Genomic DNA, 15,640 nt, shown 5'->3' on the forward strand with positions numbered 1-15,640 from the left:
TGAGGTTGCAATGAGCTGAGATCATGCCACTGCCCTGCAGCCTGGGCAACAGAGTGAGACTCAAAAAAAAAAAAAAAATTCCATAAAAGTACTTCTTGTGTGGTGCCTGAACCTTGGAATGTCTTTAGTGGGAAAGAGTCAGAGAGATAACAAAAGACTGTAAGGAATCTGTGTGAGCAGGTGGCAAAGGTGAAATGGTCTTCTGCTAGTCTCCTTATTCATCTGACTTTCCATGTATTAACTGGTAAATGAGGATAATGATGACTGACTCCTACTTCCTAGAAATGCTGAGATTAAGTAAATAGTATCTGCAAAGTACTTTAAACCATAAAAAGGTATATAATAAAAGGACAAAGACACCATGTTAAAAGGAATAAAGGTAGAGGGGGGAATTTTTTCATATTTAATAACCCATATTAATCCCTTGGATTTTTTATGTTATTGAGTGATATTATAGTCAACAAACATTTGTTGAACACCTTCTATGTGCCAGGCAGTAAGGAAAACAAAGATCAATAAGACATGATGTCTTCTTGTAAAGGGGTTGCAAATTCAAGAGGTATATAGCAAGTAGAATCAACAGAATTTAGGTGAGGATTTCTTCGTTCATTGAGCATTACACAAATATTTAGTGAGCATCTACTTTATATAAATTAAGCACTGGAAATAAACCACAAACAAAACAAACTTGGTTTCTGCCCCCCTGAAATTTACAGTCTTGTGGGTGGAACTAGACAGTAAAGAGGTAAATATACAAATAACTGATTGCCAATTGTGATCTTTGTCATCAAGGAGCGAACAGGTTGCTGTGATAGAGAAAAATGCAGATAATGTAGTGTAAGTAGTTAGATCCACCCTTTCTGAGACAGCGATATTTAAGCTGAGATTTAAAGGACAAGACCAAAGGAAGACCCACCAAGAAGGCACAAGAGACATCGTATAAAGCCCTGAGGCAGAAAGACCTTGGTGTATTCAAGGAAAGGCGAGAGATAGAATGGAGAGTAATCGTATAGTGTATAGATTTTATTATTATGGTGATTATGTCATTTTCTAAGACAGATAATGCAGAAGAAGAAACAAGTTGAGGGGAAAGATAATTTTAGTTTGGTATATGCTGAATTTGAGTTACCTATGCATATCCAGGTGATGTTAAATAAGCAATTGGATGTACAAATCAGGAGCTTAGGGAAAAAGTATACATGTATCAGTCCTCATAGAGATGACTCCAGGAATCTAAACAACTAGAAATCATCAACTAAATGCCATTAGATGAAGCTGGGGAAGTTGGTGAGATCACCCAACCAAAAACTGTGTATACTGAAATGAAAGAACTCTGGTCCATACAGAGCAAGAAGTGACCAAGAAAAAGCAATTAGAGAAGTAAAAGGGTAATCCTTGGGAAATGGTGTTGTGGAAGCCAAGAATATAAAATAATTTTAAACAAAAATGATTCAGTGTCATAAAAGAGCCAATAAAACAAGGATTGGAAAATGATGAATTTTGCAACCAGAAGAAAACTTATTACCAAAGTGTTATAGTGGTTAAAGCCTAGACTCTGGAGCTAGACTGCACTTGAAACCTGACTCTGCCCCTTTTATCTCTGTGGCCTTGACTAAGTTACTTAACCTCTTTGTGCCTCCATTTCTTCATCTGTAAAATTAGGTTTTCAATAATATCTACCTCGTAGGATTGTTATGAGGGTTAAATGAATTAGAACACGTGAAGTGCTTAGAACAGTGCCTAGTCATAGCATGTGCTTGATGCATATTACCTATTATATTGCCATTACAATTATTAGAGAAAGTGATTTCATTCAATGTAGAAGAATGGGAAGAAAGCTGGATTGCAGTCAGTTAAGGAATGAACTGGAGGTGAAGAAAAGGTGACAATAACCATAAACTTCTTTTAAGAAGCCTGGCTAAGCCGGGCGCGGTGGCTCAAGCCTGTAATCCCAGCACTTTGGGAGGCTGAGATGGGCGGATCACGAGGTCAGGAGATCGAGACCATCCTGGCTAACACGGTGAAACCCCGTCTCTACTAAAAAATACAAAAAACTAGCCGGGCGAGGTGGCGGGCGCCTGTAGTCCCAGCTACTCCGGAGGCTGAGGCAGGAGAATGGCGTAAACCCGGGAGGCGGAGCTTGCAGTGAGCTGAGATCCGGCCACTAAAAAAAAAAAAAAAAAAAAAAGAAGCCTGGCTATTAAGGAGGAAATAGATGGGGATTGGTAACTACAGGTAAACTCAAAGCCAAGAACAGAATTTCTCTTAGAAACAGACTTGAAACTAAAGCGAAAGAACTAGCAAAGAAGGAAATATTGAATATGCAAGAGAGAGGAGACAGATGATGGAACAAGACTCTGAAAGAGGTGGAAGGGATTGAATACAATCAAAAGTATGGTGACTTCTAGTTCCAAGATGGTGGGGTAGGGGCAAGCTGGCTTCACTTACCCCCATGACAGAAACCCAAAAACAAATAGCACCAAGTTTATCACCAGCAATATCCCAGAACTCACATAAAAGGATGAGACAGTTCCCAGGGCCCAGAGAAGATCAGAAGCACAAGTGGAGAAGTCAGCTTTGGATGCTACTTTGTTCTGAAGGAGACAAGCTGGGAGGATGATTGCAGATGTATATTCAATGTTATAAAAGAGCCAATAAAACAAGAATTGGAAAATGTTGAATTTTGCAATCAGGAGAAAATTCATGACCATAGTGTAGAGTGAAGGTAGTTTATGTCTATTAGCTTATGTCTTTTATAATAAGGACATTGGTAAAGGAGAAGGACAAAGGTAGGAAAAATAAAGAGTAACTGCCAAAGACAATGGAGAGAGATGGCTGACCAAGGGCAAGATAAGGATTAGTCAGTAGTGTGAGAGCTCTCTTAGGACCGGAGACCATACATTTGTAATGGCTCCAAAATCAGTATGCATTCTAGCAATTTTAGGCAGCAAAACATGGGCACAGGGAAGGCAGAGTGTTAGACTGATCCAGAGTTGTGAATTTGTAGGATTAGCGCCTCAGAAGGAAGATATTAGGAGATTGAGGCTCCTGGTGAGAGAATTTGAAGCCAGCAAGCCTGGAGTCCAAGCTAGGTGAAGAATGGAGAAACAGTGCACTGACCTCTAAAACGAGTGTGGTGGAAATAAAGGAGAAAGAGAACTTGAAGACTAGGAAGGGAGGCCAGTAGTCAGAAAAGGAATATTGAAATTTTCAGTTTTGAAGCTGACAGAATTCCTGAATTATAGCTCTGGCATTTGACCATAGGAGTGGATGGCTGAAGTGAATTCTATCCTAGAAATAAAAGTGAAAACCAATTAAAACCATTCTTTTTTTGCAACGGCAAACTTACTGAGTTATTCTTCAGCATTGCTTTCTCTCATTTATCCCAAATACATCAACCAGCAGTATTTATTTTCACTGCTAAGTTGATTTTCAGCATTCTCAAGTGATGTGAAACAATTGATAATTAGGATAGAATTTATAATCTAAAAATGATGTGTTTGCCTTTGAATTACTCATTCATCTATAAGTGTAGCTCATTTATTAGATGAATTCTGTGTTTATTGGATGCAAAAAAGAATAAGACAAAAGCAAAAGAGTATCACCTTAGAGGAAATACATATATATCAAAGATAACTAGCACCAAGTATTTCCTGCTATTTATACTTTCCCAGCAGATTTACTTTCCTAGTTTTTTTTGCCGATGCTTTTACTAAAAGTACTTTGCTTTGTTAGCATTCATGCTACCAAGAGTAAACAGTCAATGATTGTTATTTATAATTATTGTTGTTACTATTTTACTGTTATCACCCGATAAAAGAGATCACTCTGAAGCATATAGGACAAGAGGAAAATCTGTAAACTTTTAGTATATTTACTATACTCTATTTATTATCTATATGTACTATATATATTATACTCTATATACTATATTTAGTATATTTATTATACTCTTTATTATCATCTACACATTAATAATTAAAAGTTGGCTTGTATGAGTTAGTTATGTGTAATGGTTAATGTTTTCAGTAATGTTTCCTTTTGCAGTACAGATGAGAGCCATTTTATCTGTGTTGCCTGGCATTAATGTGCCTTGATGTTTTTAGGGATCTTATCCATAGAACAGCTCATCAGCCGGGTTGGTGTGATTGGAGTGACTCTCATGGCCCTCCTTTCTGGATTTGGTGCTGTCAACTGCCCGTACACTTACATGTCTTACTTCCTCAGGTAACAGAGCGCTTTGCATCCTTTCTTTTTTGCCCCATTACTTCTTGAATATATATGTCATATTATGCCACCATCTTTAAGATTATATATTAGATCTATGACACTGTCTTTTTATTCTTCTCTTCCTCTGTCCCTATGGGCATTGACCTGGAAATCTTTCTAAATAAGTCTTATCACTTGTACTGCTTGCCTTTGCTATTTGTCCTACATTCATTTATATTTGGAATGGCAAATTTCAATCTGACACTCCCCTCCCACTTTTTAAAGGCACATTTCTAGTGACCAGCAGTATAAACCAACCCCAACTTCAGCAGTTTAGTTCCTAGTAGAAGACAATACCAAGTTAATAGTGTGCTTAAACATACATCCTAAACGTCACTGAGCTGAGATCACACCACTGCACTCCAGCCTTGGTGGCAGAGCAAGACTCTTTCATAAATAAATGATGGGTTGATGGGTGCAGCAAAGCACCATGGCATGTATATACTTATGTAACAAACCTGCACGTTTTACACATGTATCCCAGAATTTAAAGTATAATAAAAAATAAAATAAAAATATTTATATATATATATAAATGTCACTGGATCAAAGCTAAGAAAAACTGTAAGAGAGCTGGGTAAATTCCATTTCCCTGAGATCCCAGAGGGTTAGCTATAAGAAATGAGAGCAAAAGCATTTTAGTTTATTATGGTCATTTTACTATTTTCTAGAAAAAAGTAGTGGGTAAAGTTGAAGTCTGTGTGTCTCTCCAGATACCCTGTATCATGCCCAAGAGTGGGACCCCAAAACATTTTGCTAGCAGTTTGTGCTTTTTGTAGGAATGTGACTGACACAGATATTCTAGCCCTGGAACGGCGACTGCTCCAAACCATGGATATGATCATAAGCAAAAAGAAAAGGTAAGATATCAACACTGTAAAACATCTGGACTCTGTTACAATTTCTCAACAAGAAAATTTGACTATGAATTGGTGCTGGCAGGGAATGTTATCTTGTTCATTTTTATTATAAGGTAAAGTACTATCAAAGATTTAGTGTTGGCTGAACACAGTGGCTCACACCTGTGATCCCTGCACTTTGGGAGGCCAAGACGGGAGGATCACTTGAGCCCAGAAGTTCAGGATTAGCCTGGGTAACATAGTGAGACCCCATCCCTTTAAAATAACAATAATAATAAAATTAAAAATATAAAAAAATTTTTTTAAAAGATTTAGTGTTTTGTGTGAAAGAAAATTCTCAAATTCAATCTCATTTCTTGAATTTAGATCATTCTCCTTAGATAAATTAAAATTTGTTTAATTTTTTAAATTGTAAATTGACAAATTATAGTTGTGTATATTTGTGGCATACAAAGTGGAATAATTAAATCAAGCTCATTAACATATCTATCACCTCATGTGCTTTTTTTTTGTGATGAAAACATTTGAAATTTACTCTCATTGATTTTGAAATGTACAATACATTATTATTTATTATATTCATCATGCTGTACAGTATATCGCAAAGAAAAAAAACCTTATTCCTCCTGTCTAACTGAAGCTTTGTACCCTTTGGCCATCATCTCTCCATTCCTCCCACCCATCTAGCCTCTGGTAACCATCATTCTACCCTCTGCTTCTGTTGAGTTCATTGTTTTAGATTCCACATATAAGTGAGAATATGCAGTATTTGTCTTTCTGTGTCCAACTCATTTTGCTTAGCATGGTATTCTCCACTAACAAATGAAAGAATTTCCTTCCTTAAGCCTGAATACTATTCTGTTGTCTATATATGCCATATTTTCTTTATCCATTTTTCTGTTGATGGACATATAGATTGATACCATAACTTGGCTATTGTAAATAATACTGCAGTGAACATGGGTGTACGTATATCTGTTTGACATTTTACTGATCTCATATCTTTTGGGTAAATACTCAGAAGTGGGATTACTGGATCATATAGCAATTCCATTTTCAGTTTTTGTAGGAACCTCCACAGTGTTTTCCATAGTGGTTGTGCTAATTTACATTTCCACCAACAATGTCATAAGGGTTCCCTTTCCTCAGCGTCCACACCAGCATTCTTTATCTTTTGCCCCTTTGATAGTAGTCATTCTGACAGGTACGAGGTGATATCTCATTGTGTCTTAGTTTGCAGTTCCTTAATGGCTAGTATGTTAAACATTATTTGATATATCTATTGGTCATGTGTATGCCTTCTTTTGAGAAATGTCTATTCAGGTTCCTTGCCCATTTAAAAATCAGGTTATTTGTTTTCGTTCTATAGCGTTGTTTGAGGTCCTTATGTATTTTGTATACCAACCCCTTATCAGACATATGGCTTGCAGATATTTTCTTCCAGTCCGTAGGTTGTGTCTTCACTCTGCTAATTGTTTTCTTTTTTGCGCAGAAGCTTTTTATTTTGATGTAATCCCGTTTGTCTATTTTTGCTTTAATTGCTTGCACTTTGGGGATTAAATCTGAAAAGTTATTGTTCAGAGCAATTTGTGTAGTTTTTCCCCTATTTTCTTCTAGTAGTTTTACAGTTTCCAGGCTTAAGTGTTTAGTCCATTTTGAGTTAATTTTTATATATTGAGTGAGATAAGGGTCCAATTTCATTCTTCTGCAGATAGATATTCAGTTTTCCCAACACCATTTAGTGAAAAGACTATCATTTTCCCAGTGTGTGCATGTGGCACCCTTGTCAAAAATCAATTGACCATACATGTGTGGGTTTATTTCTGGGTTCTCTATTCTGTTCCCTTGGTCAATGAGTCTGTGCTTATGCTCGTATCATGCTGTTTTAATTACTATTGCTTTGTAGTATAATTTGAAATAAGATAGTATGATGCCTCCAGCTTTGTTCTTTTGTTCATGATTGCCTTGGCAATTCGGTTTTTTCTGGTTCCATATGCATTTTAGGATTATTTTTTCTATTTCTATGAAAAGTGGCATTGGAATTTTGATAGAGAAGGATTACATTAAATCTATAGATTGCTTTAGGTAGTATGGACGTTTTAACAATACTGATGTTCAACGAACATTCTAATAATGAACCATCCCACTTAAAATAGCTACAAGAAAAAATACTTAGGAAGAAATTTAACCAAGGAGGAAGAAAGACCTGGACACTGAAAACTATAAAACATTAATAGAAGAAATTGTAGAAGACACAAATAATGGAAAGATATTCCATGCTCATAGACTGGTGTGTGACTTTTGTATTTGAGGAATAGAATATTGTCTATTGTCTTGAATTTTTTTTTTTAAGACAGAGTCTCGCTCTGTTGCCCAGGCTGGAGTGCAGTGATGTGATTTCAGCTCACTGCAGCCTCCACCTCCCAGGTTCAAGCAGTTCTCCCGCCTCAGCCTCCCGAGTAGCTGGGATTATAGGCGTGCCACCACACCCAGCTAATTTTTGTATTTTTAGTAGAAAGGGGGTTTCACCATGTTGGACCAGGCTGATCTCAAACTCTTGACCTCAAGTGATCCACCTGCCTTATCCTCCCGAAGTGCTGGGATTACAGGCGTGAACCACCACGCCCAGCCTTATTGTCCTGAATTTTTTCTACCTGGGAGGCTGAGGCAGGAGAATTGCTTGAAACTGGGAGGCAGAGTTTGCAGTGAGCCAAGATTGCACCACTGCACTGCAGCCTGGGGGACAGAACGAGACTCTGTCTAAAAAAAAAGTGAAGTTGTGACCCATGTCAAGTGTGGATGTATACTTTTAAGCCATTTCATACTAATACTGCTAAGGAATTGACTCTGATCTGTACATACTATAGCCCATTTCCCCTATAATGCATTGTCTGGTCAGGATCAGGAATGGTTTGTGGTCCAACAGTAGGTTTTATTAATTTGAGTGGCTCACAGAAGAATCAGCCTCCCAACATGACCCCATTAGCACAGTCCTTTACCCAGTGGAACTAACAGGGCAGATAGACAGCTAACATGACAACACTGGGGCCCTTAGGATTCATACAGTGCCCTTGCCATTTACCACAATATAGAAAAACTGTTTTTGTTGTTTGCAAGTGGTTTTACAAAATAAAAATTTTTTTAATAAAAAAGGAAAACTGTTTTTGCAAACAGTCATAGTTGGGGAGCAGTAGTGACCAGAAAACCATATTTTACCTTAACAGTAGAGGGCCAGTGAGATGACATACAAGAAAAGTAACATTTGTTATATACAAAAAAGTTAATGGTTTAAAGTGGGAGAAGGAAAGAGGCATATGTCTTCCCGTTTGGAACAGTGGAGGAAAAAATGTTAACCTCTACCTTGAATTAGTTTTTCTAGGATCTCTTTGAAATTTTGTAGGGATAGGGGAAGAAACATACTCACTAGTGAAATTTCAGCACCACCCACAGCCACTCTCAAACGATAATAGAGGAAACTTCCAGAAATGACAGTGGAAAGAATTTAAGCCTTTCCTTACAGAAAATCATGAAAACTGGAAAAAATGTTAAAAGCAAGTATTTGAAGTCACTGGAAAATGAACAGAGGCAGGTAGAAATTTGAGAAGAGCATCAGGTAACTATTGCAAGTTTATGGCTTTCTTGCCTGGAAGTGCTCCTCAGCCACCACCCACCCTCCCAGCACCCACTCAAGCGTGCAGATTGATAAAAGTTTAAATCAGCTGAGTAACTGAAAATTTAAAGGGGAAATTTTGGAAATGAGGGAAATGCAGAAGGACTATGATCCAAAATCTCAGTATAAACCCTTCCCAAATCCCTGTATCATCATTAAATAATGTATTTCCATGGTAAATACCAAAGAGCCTGAGGGAAAATAGGCAGAAACTGGAAGAGAGTCTACCCTTGATATATTGAACTGCTTCTTGGTGTGATTTGCAAGGTTGCTGTGCCTTTGATTGAGTGCATTTTCTGAGCTATGTGCAGGTTGAACACACAGCTTGGATGACAGAAAGTGAAAGCCTTACTGGCTTGAGGTGTCAGAGGGTAGAACTCAAGACTGGCAAAGCAATTGAAAATTTAAGAGAGATCCCTAGAAGCAAAAGATCCACAGAGAGGATAAGCCCTAAAATATGACTATAGAATCTGTCCAGACTACCACTACCCTATACAAGCTCAAGCTCAGTGGAGACTGTCAGGGAGTTAGGCTAAAAAAGGAGAAGCTAGAAACCAGGAAACTGAGCAGAAACATTAGCTGCTGCAGGTATGACAGATTTCACAGTTTGAGTCTAAGTAAATAAACTGCTTACTAGTACCAAAAAATTAACAGTTCTCAGAAAAACAAAACAGATTCCAAAGTCACTACAACATATTACCTTCAACTAAAACTTGCTAGACATATAAAGAAACAAGACTATATAACCAACGTTCAAGATAAAAAGCAGCCAATAGACACTAACTCCAAGTGGATCCAGATTATAGATTTAACAAAGACTTGAAAGTAACCATTACAAATATATTCAAAAAAGTGAAGGAAAGCATGATACAAGTGAAAAGAGAGAATCCCAACAGAGAAATGGAAACTTTTAAAAAACAACAAAATAGAAATCCAAAGACTGAGAACTACAGTAACTGAAATAAAAATTTTACTAGGCTGGCTTAACAGGAGAATTGAGATGACAGAAGAATCAGATCAATAAAAATTCAGACTGGGCATGGTGGCTCATGCCTGTAATCCCAGCATTTTGGGAGGCCGAGGTGGGTGGGTCACCTGAGATTAGGAGTTCGAGACCAGCCTGGCCAACATAGTGAAACGCTGTCTCTACCAAAAATACAAAAATTAGCTGGCGTGGTGGCACGTGCCTGTAGTCACAACTACTTGGGAAACTGAGGCAGGAGAATCTCTTGAACCCAGGCGGCAGAGGTTGTAGTGAGCCGAGATCAAGCCACTGCACTCCAGCTTGGGTGACAGAGCGAGACTGTGTCTTAAAACATAAAATAAAAAATGAGATAGATTAATAGAAATTATTTAATCTGAAGAATAGAGAGATAAAAGATTGAAGAAAAATGGCCAGGTAATCCCAGCACTTTGGCAGGCCAAGGCAGGTGGATCACTTGAGGTCTGACCAACATGGCGAAACCCTGTCTGTACCAAAAATTTAAAAATTAGCTGGGCGTGGTGGTAGGAGCCTGTAGTCCCAGCTACTCAGGAGGCAGAGGCAGGAGAATGGCTTGAACCTGGGAGGCGGAAGTTGTAGTGAGCTGCAATCTCACCACTGCACCCCACCCCAGGTGACAGAGCGAGACTGTCTCAAAAAGAAGAAAAAACAAACAAATATTTTTTTAAAAAAAGATTGAAGAAAAATGAACAAAAGTCTCAGTAGGAGACAATATCAAGCAGTCCAACATTATTATGGTTGGAGTTCTAGAAGAAAAGGAAAGGGGCAGAAAAAGTATTTAAAGAAATACCAGCCCAAAACATAAGAAAACTACACCTACGTGTATATATAGTGAAACTGCTAAAAGACAAAAATAAAGAGAAAATCTTGAAAGCAGCAATGGAAAACAAAAGTAATGGTTATTCAGCAACATTGTAGAATATTAAAAAAACATACAAAAATCAATTGTAGCCAGGAGCAGTGGTACATGCGCCTGACCAGCTACTCAAGAGGCTAAAGCAAGAGAATTGTTTGAGCCCAGGAGTTTGAATGCAGCCTGAGAGCAATATAACAAGACCCCGTCTTGAAAATCAAATTTTTTTAAATCAATTGTCTTTCTATAAGCTAGCAATGGACATGTGGACATCAAATGTTTAAATACACTACTTACAATCACTCACAAAATGAAATACCTAGGTAGAAGTCTAACAAAACATGTATACAGGACCATTTGCTGAAAATTATAAAACTAATGAAAAAAATCAAAGAAGATACAAATAAATAGACATACCATGTTAATAGATTGGGAGACTCAACATAGTAATGATGTTAATTCTCCCCAAATTGATATACAAATTTAATGTTATTCATTTCAAAATCCCAGCAAGATTTATTTGTAGATATACACAAAACTATTCTTTTTTTTTTTTTTTTTTTTGGAGACGGAGTCTAGCTCTGTCGCCCAGGCTGGAGTGCAGTGGCGCGATCTCAGCTCACGGCAAGCTCCGCCTCCCGGGTTTACGCCATTCTCCTGCCTCAGCCTCCCAAGTAGCTGGGACTACAGGCGCCCGCCATCTCGCCCGGCTAGTTTTTTGTATTTTTTAGTAGAGACGGGGTTTCACCGTGTAGCTCAGGATGATCTCGATCTGCTGACCTCGTGATCCACCCGTCTCGGCCTCCCAAAGTGCTGGGATTACAGGCTTGAGCCACCGCGCCTGGCCCACAAAACTATTCTAAAATTTGTACAGAAAGGCAAAATAACTAGAATAGTTAATACAATTTTTAAAAAGAGCAATATGAGAGGAATTTGTCTACCTGATCTTAAAACATATTATTTAGCTACAATAATCAAGACTGTGGTACTGGTAAACATAGATCAGTGGAACAGAAAAGAGAACCCAGAAATACACATGGCCAGGCACAGTGGCTCACGCCTATAATCCAAACACTTTGGGAGGCTGAGGCAGGTAGATCACCTGAGGTCAGGAGTTTGAGACCAGCCTGACCAATATGGCGAAACCCTGTCTCTACTAAAAATACAAAAATGAGCTGGACATGGTGGCATGCGTCTGTGGTCCCAGCTTCTTGGGAGGTTGAGACAGGAAAATTGCTTGAATCCAGGAGGCGGAGGTTGCAGTGAGCTGAGATTGCTCCACTGCCCTCCAGCCTGGGCAACAGAGCAAAACTCCGTCTCAAAAAAAAAAAAAAAGAAAGAAAGAAATACACAAATACGCCCAGCTAATTTTTGACAGAGATGCAAAAGTTCAGTGGAGGAAAGATAGCCTTTCACCAAATGGTGCTAGAGCAATTAGGCATCCATAGGTTAAAAAAATGAATCTAAATCTAAGTCTTACACCTTATATAAAATTAAAACAGGCAGGGCACAGTGGCTCACACTTGTAATCCCAGCACTTTGGGAGGCCGAGGCAGACGGATCACTTAAGGTCAGGAGTTCAAGACTAGCCTGGTGAACATGGCGAAACCCCCCTCTACTAAAAATACAAAAAATTAGCCAGGTGTGGTAGCGGGCACCTGTAATCCCAGCTACTGAGGAGGCTGAGGCACGAGAATTGTTTGAACCCTGGAGGTGGAGGTTGCAGTGAGCCGAGATCCACCACTGCCTTCCAGCCTGGGCAACAGAGCAAGACGCCATCTCAAAAAAAAAAAAAAAATTAAAACAGATAATAGACTAAAATGTAAAACTATAAAACTTTCAGAAAAAAAAAAAAAAAACAGGAGAGAATCTTTGGAATCAAGGGCTAAGCAAAAAGTTATTTACTTGATACCAAAAGTAAAATCCATAAAAGGAAAAATTGATAAATTGGACTCCATCAAAATTTAACACTTTTGCTCTGTAAAAGACTGTTAAGGCCGGGTGTGGTGGCTGACACCTGTAATCCCAGCACTTTGGGAGGCCAGAGTGGCTGGATCACAAGGTCAGGAGTTTGAGACCAGCCTGGCAAAGATGATGAAACCCCATCTCTACTAAAAAAAAAAAAATAATTTGCCAGGCATGGTGGCGGGCGCCTATAATCCCAGCTACTTGGGAGGCTGAGACAGGAGAATGGCTTGAACCTGGGAGGCAGAGGTTGCAGTGAGCCAAGATGGAGCCACTGCACTTTAGCCTGGGCAACAGAGCAACACTCCTTCTCAAAAAAAAATAAAGACTGTTAAGTGCATGAAAAGATAAGCTACCACTGGGAGAAAATATTTGCAAGCCACTTATTTGAGAAAGCACTAGTATCTAGAATAAAAAACATTCAAAGCTTACATTAAAAAAAAAGCAGTGCAGTTAGAAAATAAGCAAAAATGATGAACGTTTTATTGTAGAGGATATACAAATGGCACATAACTGCATGAAAAGGTGTTCAACGTTGTTAGCCAATATGGATTCAACGTTATTAGCCATTATGGATATGCCATTAAAACCACATTGAGATATCACTACACACCTGTCAGAATGGCTAAAATAAAAATTAGTGACAATACCAAATACTAATAAGAATGCAGAGCAACTGGATCACTCACACATTGCTGGCATCCATGTAGAATGGTATAGTCCCTCTGGAACACATTTTAGCTCTTTCTTTAAAAGTTAAACATGCAGTTAACACACCCTAACAATTGCACTCCAGGGCATTCATCCAGAGAAATGAAGATTTATGTTCACACAAAAAAATGTACTTGAATGTTTATAGCAGCTTTATTCATAGTAGCTCCAAAACTGGAAACAAATGAGATATTCTTCAGTGGGTGAATGGTTAAACAAACTGTGGTACATTCATGCCATGGAATACTATTTGGCAGGAAAAATGAACAAGCTATTGATACACACAACAACCTGGATAAATCTAGAAAATTATGCTGAGTGAAAAAAGAATCCCCAAATAATATATACTGTATGATTCTAGTTATATATACATTTTTGAAATGACAAAATGGCAGAAATGGAGAACAGATTCATGGTTGCCAGAGTTAAGGAATTGGAGGTGGGAGGGAGATAAGCTGTATAGGTGCAGCCTGAAGGATCCTTGTAGTGATGGAAATGTCCTGTATTGTGACTCTATCAGTGTCAGTGTCCTGGTTGTACTAGAGCTTTGCAAGGTGTTTCAGTTGAGGAAATCTGGGTAAAGGGTACATAGAATCTCTCTGTGTTTTTTCTCAAAACCACATTATGAATCTACAATTATTTCAAAAGTTTAAAAAAAAATAATGGCTGACTTCCTACTAGAAACAGCAAAGACCAGAAAATAATTGACTGATATTTAAACCACAATAGACATTTTTTAGCTTCTTTTCTTGTACACTACCACCAAACCTCAGCCTAGTGCATATGTTTTTCCATATTAGGAACTTTTAAATGACATTGGGCTAATAACAAATAGATAATTTCTTGTAAGCTACCCTTGTTATAAAGAGTCAATAGTGATGTTGATAGTAAAGAAAAGTTGAAGATGGAGGTGATCTAATTCTATAGTACCTCATATTGTTGGGGGTTTTTAAATTTCTTTTCACATTTCAGAAGGTTTAATATTGTTACCTTCTTAAATATATGATCATTTCTTTTTCATCTACAATTCACTTGATAAGAGCAAAATTGGTTTAGAATTAATAGATTCTTGGTGCAATTGAAAGTAAAAGTGAATTGTTTAAAACAAGGCCGTGCTTGTCTATGTGCCTCTAACTTTCACTTCTAGTGATTATACTTCTTTGCCTATTATGAGACCACAGCACAGTGTCAGTCACCTTTACGTACTCAATCGATTCCACTCCACAGCCAGTCATTAGTGTTTGTTGTATTGTAGACACTGAAAATAAGAACAGTAGAAATGAGCTCTGTGCTTCCTCTCTCACAACTGCCTCCTTTAATCCTGCATGTTAAGCTGAAATGAACTATTAAATGAATGGAATAAAACCCTTGCTTTCTTTATGTATGTGTTCTAGCTTTTTCAACTATGAAAATATAAAAACCTAGAATTACTAAGCCTGAATCTTACCAGTCAGAATCTCCCTAGGTCTGAGCCTCTTCTTGGTTGTTTATTACATCTTCCCAAAATGGTGAGTGATAGTAGATGTGCAGTTAGAAGAAAGGCAGAAAGAGCTAAAAGAGCTGTGTTTCGTTCACTCAGTATCCAGGCAAAGGTCATTTTCAAAAGGAAACAGTTAAGTCAACATGGCTGACATTCTTTCTTGTTAATATCATTTTAGCTAATGACTCAAAGAATTTCACCCATAGAAATATCATTTGATCTTTGGTACCATTGGTGCTGTTTGTATTAGTCCCAGGCATAAAAACCAATGCTGCTTCTTGCTCTTCACCGTTTTTATCTTTTGCCTCCCAAAAATATCCACCTTGAGTTACATTTTTCTTTGGTCCTGCTACTCTATTTTTGTTAGACTCATCCTAGTTCATTTTATGCCTGTAGGCCTTGGCCCATTAAACCCTTTAAATAATCAATTATGTACAAATGATCTTTTTTTTGATCCTCACGAGGACCCTGTTAATACCTTTGTGGTGGGTTGGGATATGCCAGCAGCTACCGCTGTACCAGTCGGTCCTCCACAGACTGAGAGGACAAAGAGTGATACGTTTCCTGTTGATTTATTCAGCCATAGGACAGATTACAGAAGGTGAGGGTATTGGACTTAGAGACTAATATTTTAGACGGGTTTATGCAACTTTGCTATTTTTTTTTTTCCTTTTGTCTGCCTTTGAAAAAGAAGGAAGAAAACATGTATTTCGTTTCTAACTCTGTATTTGGTCCTTTAGTTAGGTATGTTAGCTGTTTTCTTTTGTTTGTTTTTTGTTTATTTTTTGAGATAGAGTCTCACTCTGTCACCCGGGCTGGAGTGCAGTGG

General features: G+C 38.0%; 1 protein-coding gene across 2 annotated transcripts in view; it reads left to right on the forward strand.

Annotated features, from left to right (window-relative positions):
• The window catches only part of GPR89A (G protein-coupled receptor 89A), a 59,204-nt gene that overhangs the window by 19,218 nt on the left and 24,346 nt on the right, over positions 1-15,640 (forward strand). For both annotated transcript variants that reach the window (XM_011951272.1, XM_011951270.1), the window contains 2 exons: positions 4,107-4,227; positions 5,049-5,129. In XM_011951272.1, coding sequence (XP_011806662.1) covers positions 4,107-4,227; positions 5,049-5,129 — 202 coding nt within the window. The remainder of the gene's footprint in view (positions 1-4,106; positions 4,228-5,048; positions 5,130-15,640) is intronic.

Source organism: Colobus angolensis, unplaced genomic scaffold (genome assembly GCF_000951035.1).
Source record: "Colobus angolensis palliatus isolate OR3802 unplaced genomic scaffold, Cang.pa_1.0 Scaffold317, whole genome shotgun sequence".
Lineage (NCBI taxonomy): Eukaryota > Metazoa > Chordata > Mammalia > Primates > Cercopithecidae > Colobus > Colobus angolensis.